The 15,221-nt window shown below is 45.8% G+C and overlaps 1 protein-coding gene across 11 annotated transcripts in view; it reads left to right on the top strand.

The window, feature by feature from the left end:
• Nucleotides 1-13,385, top strand: part of SMARCD3 (SWI/SNF related, matrix associated, actin dependent regulator of chromatin, subfamily d, member 3) — a 111,002-nt gene extending 97,617 nt beyond the window's left edge. For all 11 annotated transcript variants that reach the window (XM_054814328.1, XM_054814332.1, XM_054814331.1 and 8 more), the window contains 4 exons: nt 3,308-3,443; nt 5,609-5,731; nt 9,026-9,127; nt 9,226-13,385. In XM_054814328.1, the coding sequence (XP_054670303.1) occupies nt 3,308-3,443; nt 5,609-5,731; nt 9,026-9,127; nt 9,226-9,279 (415 nt within the window). In that variant the 3' untranslated portion in view covers nt 9,280-13,385. The remainder of the gene's footprint in view (nt 1-3,307; nt 3,444-5,608; nt 5,732-9,025; nt 9,128-9,225) is intronic.
• The last annotated feature ends 1,836 nt before the right edge of the window (nt 13,386-15,221 follow it).

Here is a 15,221-nt window from a genome sequence, read left to right on the forward strand (position 1 = left end):
AGGTTAGCTCTTGATTTCCCCCTTTTGACTACCATTATGATTTTAAAAGAAAAAGAAAAAGTTCCTTATACTGAGTTGATTGCCCATGTTGCAGTGAGTTTCTGTTGCCTCTCATCCTACTGTTGTGCACCTCCAAGAGGAGGCTGGCTTTGTCTTTTCTTCACCATTCCATACGGCAGTTGCACTCAGCAATAGGACCTCCCTTTCCCCTTCTCTTCTCAAGGCTGGACAAACCCAGCTCTTGCAGCTTCTCTTGGTAGGCACGTGCTCCAGCCCCCAGGCATCCTGGTGGTCCTCTGCGGACCACACTCGAGAACGTCACGTCTTTCCGGTCCTGCGCCCAGAAGTCCAGATGCAGTTTCACAAGTGTGGCATAGCAAGGAATCGCCTCTTTCCTTGACTTGAATGCAACACTGAGGCTAATACAGCCCATTTTGCAGTTGACCTTTGTCGCGGCTGGCTTACCGCACGGTCTCAGTCTCTGCTTGTTGTCCGTGAGGACCCCCAGGTGCACTCCTGCAGAACTGCTTTCTCCCCAGCTGATGCCCACCTGTACCACTGCATGGCGTCATTCTGTCCCAGGAGCAGAACTCTGTATTTGCCTTTATTGAACTTTACACCGTTGAACTGCCATCCTGTTTCTGCAGCCTGTCAAGGTCCCTCTGAACAGCCGTGCTCCCCTGACTCTGACATAGGCTCAGGGACCTGGGAGGCCTGAGGACAGGACTTAGCAGGAGAAATGGAGGCAAAGACAACACTGAGTGCCTCGGCCTTTTCCATGGCTTTTGACGTGAGCGGCAGAACCGGACCCAGACCCTGGTTTTCCTTAGTCTTCCTTCTGTTGCTGTTTCACTTGCAGAAAGCCACAGCATCTCAGAATGGTTGAGACTGGAAGGGAAATCTGGAGGTCATCTGGTCAAATGCCCTCCTATGCTCAAGCAGAATCACTTGTGGCCAGTTGGCCAGGACTGTGTCCAGACAGCTTTTGAATTTCTCCAACATGGATGACTCCACAACCTCTCTTGAGAAACCTGTGCCAGTGCTTGGTCACACTTACAGTAAAAATGTGTTTCCTGGTGTTCACAGCCACCTGTGTTTCAGTTTGCACTCATTGCCTCTTGTCACTGGGTACCACCGAAAAGATCCTGGTTCCGTCTTCTTTAAACCCACCTTCAGGTATTGATAAGGTCCCTTCCCCCACAAGCCTTCTGTTCTCTAGGCTGAACAGTCCCAGATCTCTCAGGCTTTCCTCATGTGTGACGTGCTCCAGTGCCTTAGTCATCTTCATGGACCCATACAGAGGAATACAGAGAACCTGTCCAAGCAGCCCGGGATCAGGTTAGGAAGGCTAAAGCCCTGATAGAATTAAATGGGGCCAGGGACGTCAGGGCAACAAGAAAAGCTTCTATAGGTATGTCAGTGATAAAAGGAAGACTAGGGAAAATGGGGGTCCTCTCCGGGAGGAAACGGGAGACCTGGTTACCCAGGATATGGAGAAGGCTGAGTTGCTCAATTACTTTTTTGCCTCATTCTTCACTGGCAAATGCTCTAGCCACACCACCCAAGTTGCAGAAGGCAAAGGCAGGGACTGGGAGAATGAAGAACCACCCACTGCAGGAGAAGGTCAGGTTCGAGACCATCTAAGAAACCTGAAGGTGCACAAGTACATTGGACCTGATGACATGCATCCATAGGTCCTGAGGGAACTGGTGGATGAAGTTGCTCAGCCACGATGCATCATATTTGAGAAGTCGTGGCAGTCCAGTGAAGTTCCCACTGACTGGAAAGGGAAAACATAACCCTCATTTTTAAGAAGGGAAAAAAGGAAGACCCGGGGAACTACAGGCCGTTCAGTCTCACCTCTGTGCCTGGCAAGATCATGGAGCAGATGCTCCTGGAAACTATGCTAAGGCACATGGAAAATAAGGAGGTGATTGGTGACAGCCGGCATGGGTTCAGTAAGGGCAGCTTGTGCCTGACAAATTTGGTGGCCTTCTACCAAGGGGTTACAGTATTGGTGGGTAAGGGAAAAGCAGCTGATGGCATCTACCTGGACTTGTGCAAAGCATTTGATACTATCCCACACAAGATCCTTGTCTTTAAACTGGAGAGACATGGATTTGATGGATAGATCACTTGGTGGATAAGGAGTTGGATGGTCACACTCAAAGAGTTGCGGTCAATGGCTTGATATCCAAGGCGATACCAAGTTGGGCAGGAGTGTTGATCTGCTTCAGCATAGGAAGCCTCTACAGAGGGATCTGGACAGGCTGGATCAATGGGCCGAGGCCATCTATAAGAAGTTCTTCAAGGTTCAGTGCCGGGTCCCGCACTTGGGTCACACCAACCCCATGCAACGCTACAGGCTTGGGGAAGAGTGGCTGGAAAGCTGCCCAGCAGAAAAGGACCTGGGGGTGTTGATCGACAGCCAGCTGAATATGAACCAGCAGTGTGCCCAGGTGGCCATGAAAGCCAACAGCATCCAGGCTTGTATCAGAAATGGTGTGGCCAGCAGGACCAGGGCAGTGACCGCCCCCCTGTACTCAGCACTGGTGAGGCTGCACCTCGAGTGCTGGGTTCAGTTTTGGGCCCCTCGCTCCAAGAAGGACATTGAGGTGCTGGAGCGTGTCCAGAGAAGGGCAACCAAGTGGTGCAGTGTCTGGAGCACAAGTCTGATGAGGAGCAGCTGAGGGAACTGGGGTGGTTTAGCCTGGAGAAGAGGAGGCTGAGGGGAGACCTGATCTCTCTCTACAACTCCCTGAGAGGAGGGTGTAGCCAGGTGGATGTCAGTCCCTTTCCCCAAGTAACAAGCGACAAGATGAGAAGAAACAGCTTCAAGTTGCGCCAGGGGAGGTTTAGATTGGATATTAGGAAAAATTTCTTCACCAGAAGGGTTATCAAAGATTGGAACAGGCTGCCCCAGGAAGTGGTTGAGTCCCCATCCCTGGGGGGGTTTCAAAGACATGTAGATGTGGTGCTTGGGGACATGGTTTAGTGGTGGACTTGGCAGTGTTGGGGTAATGGTTGGACTTGTTGATCTTAAAGGTCTTTTCCAACCAAAACAATTCTATGATTCTGTGAAAGCTGATGATCTGAACAAAACTTCCAGCTCAAAAGTCTCTGAATTCTTACTGATGAAAGATGAGAGGATATATTAGGATATACAAATATATAAGGATACTCTGTTCTTAAACTCTTCTCACAGCATCTGCAACAGGCTTTATTGAAGAGCGTATTCTGGGCTGGATGGATATTTATTCTGACTCATTATGGCAGTTCTCATGATCTTCTGTTATACTCTTTATAGTGTTGACCCCAACGATCAGAAGAAGACGGCTTGTTATGACATAGATGTAGAAGTTGAAGACCCATTAAAGGGACAGATGAGTAGTTTTCTTCTCTCAACAGCTAATCAACAAGAGATTACAGCATTGGACAACAAGGTACTAGCCCAGGAGTAAAGTATCACATGGCATATATTCTCATTATGTACCTTCATGTGGGTTTGGTGTCACATGTCAAAGGTGGTGATGTGCTTTCAAGGGATGAATCAGCCACATGCAATGGGAATACAAAGGGGTGAGTGGCATTCCCGCTTAGGACTTGATCCATGGTCTGACAGAACCAGAGTGACAGAAGCAGAGTTTCATAGGTAGTATAGTGAGTCCCCTGGCATTCAAGAATCATCTGAACTGTTTGACTCTAACTTTATTGAGATGCCATGGTATCTTGCTAAATTGCTATAAGGCAGTACTAAGAGCATCTTGTACTCCAGATGTGTTTTGTGCACGCACAGTTGCAGAACAGCTCTCTGCAGTAGGTGCAAACATGGAAAACGCATGGCAGAAAAATCACTTGGAGCAGTTTGGCAGACTTGTTTTCAGTGTTACTGAAAGAGGATCACGTGCGCTTCAAATAGTACTATCTGTCTTACGGCAGTGGTGAGCTCTGCAGGCTATACTGGGGTTCATGTCATGGGGACTATTGGTCAGCTTTTGCTACATGTGTAAATGGCTGATTTGGCTTGGTAAGGGACAAACAAAAGTGGCTTCTCAGAGCAAGGGAAGAAGAGGTGTGACATCATGAACTGGAGATGATTTATGTGACATACAGTGAGGCCCAGTTTCTTTCTGTTTACCTCTAATACAAATAAATATGTTAAACTCTGGTCTTCATGTGATTTTCAAGGGGGGGTGGGCACTAGCAGTCCTATGGATTCTGGTAACTAGTGCAGCATCTTTTGTTTTGTGACTCTTGAGAAAGGTCCTTTTCAGCAGGGCAGCTGCTCAGCCATTTGGTTCCCAGCCTATATAAGCTTGCATGCAGCATGCATACGATTATTTTGTTTCCAGTCCAGCTCACCTTTTCCCATGTCTGTATCACCTCTTTTTTGAGCACTTGCTACAGCAGAGGGCAAGCTGCAATTAGTGAAGTTACTGAAGTCACTTCTGGGTAAACAGGCATTGACTGCTGCATTGTTGTCACCTGTAGTGTTTGTTGCTGTGCTGCCACAGAGTCCTCTAGTGGAAATTCGGTGCATGTCAACAGATTCCTCCAGCATGGCTACATCATTTTCCCACATAAGGAATGATTTTTAAGTTGACGGCAGCTCTCTCCTGTTAACATACTGTATAGTTGTGCCTACACAAGTGGCCTCGATGGCATAGCCAGATCAGGGGCGGATTGTTTTCTCCCATGGGCCTGGCCACATTGGCTCTTTTGGCAAAATAGATGTATATATTAAATTAAACAAGATAGTTTTACAATCTCAAACTTGAATTTTAGAGGAACAGGGTAGCACAAGTGTGTTTTTCTGTGTATGTGCAAATGATTCATTAACTCTCCTCCCATTGATCATACTTCATTTTGTTATCCAGGATGATTATAGGACCTTGACTTCTCTTTGGAGTCTTCATTCTTCCCTGCTGCTTAATGCTCATTTATTTCATAATATTTCTGAAGACATCACTCATTTTCTATAAACCTTCCGTACTCCTGATTTCTCATTGTTCATACTCCTCTTCTTTTTGCAGCCATTGTGACTTTAATAAGCTTTCTTGTTAAGAAAAAAGACTAGAAGTCATGCCTGTTATGTGAGTTCATTTAACATGGACTCGATCAGGCAATCACTAGAAATTTTAAGGATCACAGCAGGGTACTGAAGATATGATGATGATTAACCAGGGGAATAACTGCTTTCTTGCATTGGGCACTGTTTAAAGACATATTTATATAGCACCTTTTCTGAAAAATCCCATAGTTGGCAGAAAGACTGATTATACACAGGCAATTACTACATTGTTCAGTGGCATGACTTAGCTCTTCAGCATTGTATAGCGCATGCCGTCCAACACTTCAACGCAGGAAGTGAAGAAGAATCCTGTGCACAGTTGTATTGCAGAAGTACAAATAAAACCCAAATGTAATTGCAGGATTGTGGTTAACTCCCTCTTTGAAGGGAAAAAGCACTGGGAACCTGCACAAGTCTGCTGTGTAGAATTGTCAGCTTTGTACATTACAAGAAGTACAAAGATGCTAAAGGAGCTGACCTCAGGGTGACTGGAGCATGGGAGGAATTAACTAACATCTGCTTTGTTTTTTCTGTCAGATTCATGAGACAATTGAATCCATAAATCAGTTAAAAATACAACGTGATTTCATGCTGAGTTTCTCCAAAGATCCCAAAGGATACATCCAAGACCTTCTCCGGTCCCAAAGTAGGGATCTTAAGGTGAGCTAAGGTTTGAAGAAGAATGAATAGTGGAACCAGAATGTAAGAATTTTATCTAAACGTATATAGAGTGTATAGCTAAACCATCCAGGATGGAAAAATGGCAGAGGACAGACAATGAGTGGAATATTGCAATCCCAGAGCAGACAGTATGTAGGAAAGACAGTTTAGGCTGTATTCCACTTCCAGTAGAACAGCGGTGCTTAATCGGGGTGGTAGGTGAATTTGTGGTTGGACAGTAAGATTGAAGTGTAGGGCTGTGTTGGCGTACTCCATAAAATTAAAGCTATATAAAACTCAGCAGGAGCATCCTATAGTACAATAGCACAATTTGGGTGTTTTGTTAATTGATAATTTAATTTTATTTAATAAATTGACAGATTAAATATCACACGCCTTTGAGCTTAGCTTTGAGATACCCAAGAAATGGAATGTAAAGAAGTTCAGTTGTTTGCTAGCAAAAATGAATAATTTGTTCTTCATAAAGTTTCACGCTTTGTGTCTTTAACTCAGATGCCTTAAAACCAATTGTATTAATGAATCCATGAAATTATTTTAATAAAATTGTGTCTTTCAAGTATAAATATCTAGTTTGTAGTCAGTAGTCTTCCAAAAATCTACTGTTAAGATTATGATTATTATCATTTATATTGTATTCAATCTGAAAGAATGTTTAAATAAAGCAGCCTTCAGATTGAAGAGCTTACAAATTAAAGTGTATTGGAGCTTCTGTAGTTGCATACATAGTACAATTGTTCAGTGTTCTGCCTGACTGACAAGCAGTCCTATAAGGGCCTTTTCGATAATGTTCATCCCTGCTGGCATCAGAATTGTGATTGCGCAATACTACTTTGCAGAAGATGCTAATGATTTTATATTTACCGTTGATTCTGTGATGCTGGAGACTTAGCCATTAGAATTTTATTATTCTGTAGAATGGGATGGTTTGGGTTGGAAGGGACCTCAAAGATCATCCAGATCCAACTCCCCCCGCCATGGGCAGGGACACCCTCCACCAGCCCAGCTTGCCCAAAGCCCCATCCAACCTGGCCTTGAACACTGCCAGGGAGCCAGGGGCAGCCACAGCTTCTCTGGGCAACCTCTGCCAGGGCCTTACCACCCTCATCGCAAAAATTTTCTTCCTTATATCTAATCTAAATCTACCCTCTTCCAGTTCAAAAGCATTGTCCCTTGTCCTGTTACTACAGGCCTTAGTAAAAAGTCTCTCTCCATCTTTCTTATAAGCCCCCTTTAAGTCTTGAAAGGCTGCAATAAGGTCTCCTCAGAGCCTTCTCTTCTCCAGGCTGAACCACCCCAACTCTCTCAGCCTGAGGTCTCCAGAGCAGAGGTGCTCCAGCCCTCACAGCATCTCCGTGGCCTCCTCTGGACTCGCCCCAACAGCTCCGTGTCATTCTTGTCCTGGGGACCCCCGAGCTGGATGCAGCACTGCAGGGGGGTCTCACCAGAGCGATGTAGAGGGTGAGAATCCCCTTCCTCGGCCTGTTGGCCACACTGCGTTTGACGGAGCCCAGGATATGATTGCCTTTCTGGGCTGCAAGCACACATTGCCAGCTCATATCTAATGTTTTGTCCACCGGTATCCCCAAATCCTTCTCTGTATGGCTGCTCTCAATCCATTCATCCTTCTGTTTGTATTGATACTGAGGACTGCCCTTACCCAGCTGATGACATCAGTTGCTCTTCCCTTACCAATGCAGTCAGTCCATCATAGAAGGCCAGTAGATTAGACACACACGGTGAAGCCATATTGGCTGTCTCTGATCCCTGCCTTCCATATGTTCCGATGTGTCTTCCAGGAGGATCTGTTTCATAATCTTACTGGGCACAGAGGTGAGGCTGATGGTCAGTAGTTCCCATGGTCCTCCTTTTTACCCTTTTTAAAAATGAGTGTGATGTTTCCCTTTTTCCAGTCACTTGGGACTTTGCCTGACTGCCATGACTTCAAATATGTTGGAAAGTGGCTTAGTGACTACATCAGCCAGTCCCCTCAGGACCATAGGATGCATTTTGTGAGGTCCCACGGACTTGTGTACGTTCAGGTTCCTCAGATGGTCTCAAACCTGATCTTCTCCTACAATGGGAGGGACTTCTTTCCCCCTTGAGGTTCAGGTGCTTGAGAGATGTGAGAAGAGAGATTACCATTGAAAACCGAGGCAAAAAAAATTCATTGATTAACTTAGCCTTCTCCATATTGGTTGTCACTGGTTCTCCTGTCTTATTTACAGACGGCGGGGCGGTACATTTTCTTTAATCTTCCTTTTCTGGCCAATGTACCTGTAAAAGCCCTTATTATTATTCTTCACATCTCTTGCCAAATTCAGCTCCAGCTCTGCCTTAGCTTTCCTGAGCCCATCCCTACAAAACCAGGCAGCATCCCTATATTCTTCCCAAGATACGTGTCCCTGGTTCCACTGCCTGTGCATTTCTTTCTTACACTTTAATTTGACCAGGAGGTCCTTACTGAGCCATGGCAGTCTCCTGCCTTCCTTGCCTGGTTTCTTACACATGGAAGTTTAGAACTCTTTCACTCCAAGAAAAATGTCCTTAAAGAGCTGCCATCTCTGTTCAGCTCCTTTGTCCCTAAGGGGAGTTTTCCAGGTGGTCCCATCCGCTAATTCCTTAAACGACTTGTCAGTTTTTCAAATCTTGCTTTCTCGGCAGTTGCCGAGTAGACTAAAAAGTCAGCTCAGGACTTTGGCCATTCTGGAATTACTAGGGTTTGCTGTTCTTTGCATTTCAACAGAGTTATTTTTCCTTAATGCTTTCCCCATCAGAACGTTCCTTGAAATCAAGGTAAGATATGCTTTGGGATAAGGGCAACACTGGTATAGAGTTGTGCTTTGATCTGATGTGAATACCTTAACAATTTCAAGCTGTTACCTTGTGTATGGTTAACTACTGAGGTTCTTTGGATACGCAGGCTAATAAAATATGCAGTGCCGGGTAACTTTTCCTGAGCACTGGAACTAAACTGTCCATGATGCTAAATTGTTAGAGATCATGGCACTTAGCCTGGGCAGCTACTGGGGTCCAGAATTAATCCTTGGCACAGTTGAGGAGCAGAGGTTAGGAGCTGTTCACAGTTTATATGCGATCATCTTGTTTTGGTAGTAAGCACACATGCCATTCATTGTCCATTTGCATTGGGCTTAGAGAACAGTCTTGAACATTTTAAATGTAGTAACGTAGATAAATTTTGACTCTAGGTAAATCTGAATCTTTCTCTACATGGTAGAAGAGCTGTAGTGAAAAATGTTTTTATTTTTGTCACAGGTGATGACTGATGTAGTTGGAAACCCAGAGGAAGAACGCAGAGCTGAATTTTATCATGAACCATGGTCTCAAGAGGCTGTGAGCAGATATTTCTACTGCAAGGTATGCAGCAGTTATCCATGCTGATGGCTTATAAATTAATCTTCCTGCCACTGAACAATTGAATCTGCTGAACTGTACAGTTTCTCTTTTTCTTTCAGATCCAGCAGCGCCGGCAGGAACTGGAACAATCTCTGGGAGTGCGCAACACATAAGTCCTGCTCATAAGATCCCATTGGCATCATGACCACCAAACCAGTGGACTTTTCAGTGTTACTTAGCTCACTGTTACACATGGACCTGCTTCCTGACTGGATGAGAATGTACCATCAACACACCAGTCAGAACACCAGCTTTAGAGTGACCCTTGAAAATCTTGCCCACGGGGGGGGTGTCTCAAACCATTCCAGGCCAGAGACAGCGCCATACATGTGTCAGTGTTAAAGAAGATTAAAGGTTCATTCATCAACACACATCATTAAGTTTTAGTGGAAACTTCAGCCACTACACAGCAAATCCTAATGGGCTATGCATAGAATCATGGGTAGCATTGATGGGGGAGGTTGAGATGGGTGTTATAGGAGACTACAGATTTAGAGAAATAAATACAGTTCCTATCCTATGTTACCTAAGAGTCTCAAATAGTAACTTCTCTGGAATTAGACAAGATAGTCTTCATCATAGCTATGGAATGCTTTATATTCCTGAGTAGAGTTTTTATTCCAGCTGGAGCAGTGCAAGAAGCCATCTCACCATATGAAAGAACAAACTAGGAGGTTTTTCATTCCTGGAATGAAGAGCCCCTCTGAAAGAAAGAAGTATAGTCAGGACATCTCTTCTGCAAACTCTAATACTTCCTCTTTCCCTTGCCCCTGCAGTGAAAGGTAGACTGAATTACGTTATCACTAGATGGGTGTGATGAATGTGCTGTACTGAGAGGAAGAGAATTATCCCTGGGATAAGAGCTTCTTAGGCATCCTTAATATCAGTGGTGTTAGCAAAGCTGAGGTTGAAGCAAGAAATGAGGCATTCTGAGAAAATGAAAATAATTTAATGGTGCTTTGCTGATACCTGCCTTGAACAGACCAGATATTAACAGTAGGCATATATGTAAAATATGAGATTTCTTTAATGTTTCTCTGTGTGCCAGTAGGGATCAGCACTGAAAAGAACTTTACTAATTGTTAAGTCAGTGCGGAATCCAAGAAGCTTAACTTCATATAATATGGCAGTTTTCTCTTTACTTCAAGATGTTAACAGAGTCCCTGGATTGGTCTCACATTTTGTTCATAGGTGAACTGCCTCTTACTATGAATTATTTAGTTCCCCCATACATAATACGTACTGGTTATATAGGATGCTGTTGAGTTATAAAGCACTATCAGCCTTAAATAGCACAGAGAATATATCCCTTGGAAACCATCTTCTTTGTAAATGTACAACAAATTCAGACTATGGGAATTTATACCATTATTTTCTTGGAAGCAGGGACATCTTCATTAAATCCTTTCCCCCCCGCCCCCTCATTTTTGTAGTGTATAAACTAGTTTGTAATTAATGGTCCAACATGATTTCTAGTCCAAAAAGCAGCTCCCAAAGTATAACTCTTTGTCCAGATGATGTGGCATTCAAAATCCTCTTCTAGGTTACTCCTTTTCATCTCCTTTCTTTCACTTTCTTGGAAAGAGAATCGAATTCACATGTGGTATGGAAGGGAGGCAGCTCTTCTGAATAATGCATTTTGCTGTAGTATTGTCCTTTTCTGCTATCTTCGCCAATTTCTTTCTTAGTTGAACTTAAAAGTTTCTTCCGTCCAGTCACAGAAGAGATAGTCTTCTCTTCCACCCCTTTATTTAGTACCTCTGCTTTCACATGAATAGTGCCATAGCTTTTACTCTGTCCATTGTGTTCAGAGATGTCTTGGAAAATTTACATTCAATTGGGGTCATATGATGGCAGCACCATCACGCACAACCATCGGTGTAAGAAAAATCATGTCTGTACCTCTTTGCCTGAGGCCTTTTACCGTGAATGGCTTTGTTTAGAACTCTTTTGTGTTAAAGCCTCTTTTTACAGTAAAACTTGAAATCTTATTTACTTTAGGACTCCACTATTTGGACTACAAGCAAGCATTATGAGGGAAAACGGTGGGGGTCATCTGCTACTGTGCTTCCATATTTATTATGCTGCTGTGTCAGTTGTTTGCATGCTGTCCAGTGTATAAAACTCTTTTCTGTATGTGGTGAACAGAGCAGCTACATTCAGGGGATGCATTCAGTCTCCAGGAATAAGAAATGCAGAGAAAGATCTGCAAGGATGTGAGAAGGGCATGGGACTGGGATAGATGCCTGCAGGATGTCTGCCAGGGAATTCTGGTTTTTGAGAACTTTCCCATTGAAGTGGCAAATATTTGTACAGCGAAATTTCAGTCACGTGCCACAGCTGGCAACGTAATGGAGTCCAGCCTGCTTTTAGAACCTCTTAGTTGGATGGATCTGTTTCCAAGTCTCTTTCAGAGCAAATTAACAAAACTAATGTGGCATTGCTGCCCAGTATTCACAAGAGCGTCACTGGAAGATGAATCTGTGTTAAGCACCAACGTTATACTGAAGTGAGAGACTGTGCGCGTGCATGCATGAGTCAGCCACTGAAGATGGCTACCCAAAAATCTGAATTCTTATATCCCACTCTCCATATTCAGACTGTACATAAAAATACTGGTCACCAACAGCGAGTCTTAGGAATAGCTGTCAGGTGTCTCTGGTTAAACCAAGGTTTGAGATTTTCATAGAATCATAGGATGGTTTGGGTTGGAAGGGACCTCAAAGATCACCTAGTTCCAACCACCCTGCCGTGGGCAGGGACACCCTCCACTAGACCAAGTTTTTGATTCTTTTTTCCTGTGTTCAGAAGCAGTTCAGCCCTTTTACTGAAAAGAGAGACAAATTTTGTCCTCTCTTCCAGGAGTGCAGCCAGGAGCTTGCTTGTTTGCAAGAAAAAAAAAGAGAAATTATATTTGAATAGAAATAATGGAGCAATACTGGGAGGAACTGGACCAAATGCTACTTGGGCATTCAAAAATGAAAGGCAGTGGTACTGAACAGGCATGTAATTGTGGCAGATTGTGAATGATAAATTCATTTTAAGTTCAGGATGGTTGTCTTTTTGTGAGTATAAAAGATGACAAGAAGATGTTTTGGGGTCTTCCGTTGCTGCCACGGTACAATACAAATCTGTGCATACTGCAAAAAAACCCATTCTGTGCATAGAAGTAGTTAATGTATAGACGATAATATAGATTGTTAGAAAACACAGCATCAAACTAGGAGAGGGTTAAAACAGAATGCTGGAGTACCAATAGAAGGGAAATATATCTTGGAGCTGAGGTGTTGACATGGCAGGTTTGAAACACTCAGTCCTTTGTGCAATTGGCCATGAGTCAAGATTTAGACCAAGTGTTTCATAGAAATTAAAGGGAAAACAAATGTTTGGTTATGGAATAGAAAGAAGAATACAGCAGTGGAAAAAGGAATAAAAAGATGGAGTGGAGTGCCACTGAAGTGCCAGTAAGACATAGCACAGGCTAACGTGCAGAGTACTGTTGGAAATAGCACAGTCCATGTGAGTCAATGTATTTTGTGTGCAGGTGTGTATGTATACATGTAGAGAGCATGTGGGGGAGAGACAGTCTCAACTTGTACGTCCCCTGGGAAATGAGTGCAGGACAGAACCAAATGTTCTGCAAATAACTTTGAGACACATTGTCAAAACGTTTTCCATTGTTATCAACAGGGATTCAGTTGTTCGACTTAGCAGGGTTGGTAGTTGTAGTCCAGACATTGTTTCAGCTGGCCAGTTTTTTACACCGCATTGTTTAGAATTTCTCCTATGGAAGCTTACTAGTGCATATTTCAATATTGGTGCATATCCTAGGGCTCCTAATTTTGCCAAAATGCTAGTCAGGTATTGGGGATTTTTTGGCCTGTTTTTGTGTTGAGAACCCTTTTATGGCAGTGCAAATAGATGAGGGGAAAAGAAAGCTCGTTTTTTTTCCTGAAGAAAGAGGTCTCCTTTCTGTAACTGCTCTGTTGTTTAATAGGATGTGTCCATTCTGCCAGATCCTGTATGATAAACACCTTTTCCAATCTCACTGAAGAGAGGACTCCATTAAAAAATACAACTGTGGGTTTGTGAGAGTGAGCAAATACGTGTATAAAGGGGGGGGGGGGAGAGTGTCCCTCTGTAGCCACCATACCTTCATTGTATGATGCCGAGTGATTCGTAGGAAAGCTTTTAACAATAAATACTTTGTTTCTTTGTATCTCTTGCACTAACCCTATATGTCTGAACGAAGACAAGTACAGCTGGTTTCTTTCTGCTGCTGCTAATGTTTTCAGGTTTTTGGATTTCTGTTCACTTGTGTGCGCACATGCAGACACACACAGGGACATACACATACAGGTTTTAACTGGAATTGACAAAGGTGAGAACTGTTGCTCTTTAGATCTGTCTTACGTGAATTTGTTTCTTCGCTGGATTCCATCTTCAGCCATTTCCATACAGAGTAAGTGAGAAATCCTTACCATCGGAGAGGTCTGGCTCCTCTCCAGGTCAGGTGCTTTGTCATTTGAAGTACATTCATCATTATGGCAGTCAGGCAAAAATGCCAGCAGGCCTGTGTGGATGAACAAGGAGCTCCTGGACAAACTCAGACACAACAAGGAAGCCTACAGAGGGTGGAAGCAAGAGCAAGTAACCTGGGAGGAATACAGAGAAACTGTCCAAGCAGCCTGGGATCAGGTTAGGAAGGCTAAAGCCCTGATAGAATTAAATGGGGCCAGGGACATCAGGGCAACCAAAAAAGCTTCTATAGGTATGTCAGTGATAAAAGGAAGACTAGGGAAAATGGGGGTCCTCTCCGGGAGGAAACGGGAGACCTGGTTACCCAGGATATGGAGAAGGCTGAGTTGCTCAATTACTTTTTTGCCTCATTCTTCACTGGCAAATGCTCTAGCCACACCACCCAAGTTGCAGAAGGCAAAGGCAGGGACTGGGAGAATGAAGAACCACCCACTGCAGGAGAAGATCAGGTTCGAGACCATCTAAGAAACCTGAAGGTGCACAAGTCCACAAGACGTGATGAGCTGTGTTTAGCTCTGGGGCCCTCAATCTAAGAAGGACACGGAGCTGTTGCAGCGAGTCCAGAGGAGGCCACAAAGATGATCCCAGGGCTGGAGCACCTCTGCTCTGGAGACCTCAGGCTGAGAGAGTTGGGGTGGTTCAGCCTGGAGAAGAGCAGGCTCTCCGGATGAGCCCCAGGTGCGGGCAGTGAGGCTGATGGCCACGGCCCCTCCCCGGAACCGGCTGCCGGCAGCCGGTGTGCAGGGGCTGCTGTGAGCCGAGGGAGGAGCGGAGGCGTCGCCGGGCTGCGGCTGCACGGAGGGAGAAGGTGAGCGGGGCAGCGGGACGGACCGGCGGGTCCCGGGGAAAGCCCCGAGGAGGGCGGCGGCAGCGGTGCCGCCTCCGAGGAGAGGCGGGGGGGCGGCGGGGTCCGTGTCACAGAGGGGAGGGGGGCTGCCCGGAGCCGTGCGGCGGGTGGGGGGGTTGCGCGCCGTGTCGGAACCGGGCGGGGAGACCGTCCGGAGCCGGGCGGCGGGGGCTGCCCGGAGCCGGCGGGCGTCCGCGCCTTTCGGAGGTGGCTGAGGGGAGGCGGGGGCGGGGGGGGAGTCCAGCCCGGAGCCGCGCTGCGGAGCTCGGGGCTGCCGTCGCGGCTCGGCGGGGCTTTCGGGTGAGTCGGCTTTGGGGTGAGGGCACGGGACGGTGTCCCCGCAGGGTCAGGAAGCGTGGAAGGCTGCCTCCCGCGGCACGCCGGCAGTTGCAGTCTTGGGGCACGCGGCTGCTGGTCGGCCATATTGGCTCCCCGGAGCACGCCGGGAAGTGTAGTCTTACGGCACTCTAACGGCTGCCACGCGGCGCTTGCCAGTGCGTGCCGGGAGGCGTCGTTTTCGCGGACGTGGCTGCCGGACAGCCCGACTTGCTCTCGCAGGAGCGCGAGGTTGGGGTTTTTTTGCCGGTTTCGAGTGGTTTTCTGCAGGCTTCCAGCCGCTCCCGAGCAGCGGTGCGGCCGTGCTACGAGAGCGCGCGCGCGGCGAGGCGT

This window comes from Grus americana, chromosome 2, assembly GCF_028858705.1.
Source record: "Grus americana isolate bGruAme1 chromosome 2, bGruAme1.mat, whole genome shotgun sequence".
In the NCBI taxonomy this organism is placed as follows: domain Eukaryota; kingdom Metazoa; phylum Chordata; class Aves; order Gruiformes; family Gruidae; genus Grus; species Grus americana.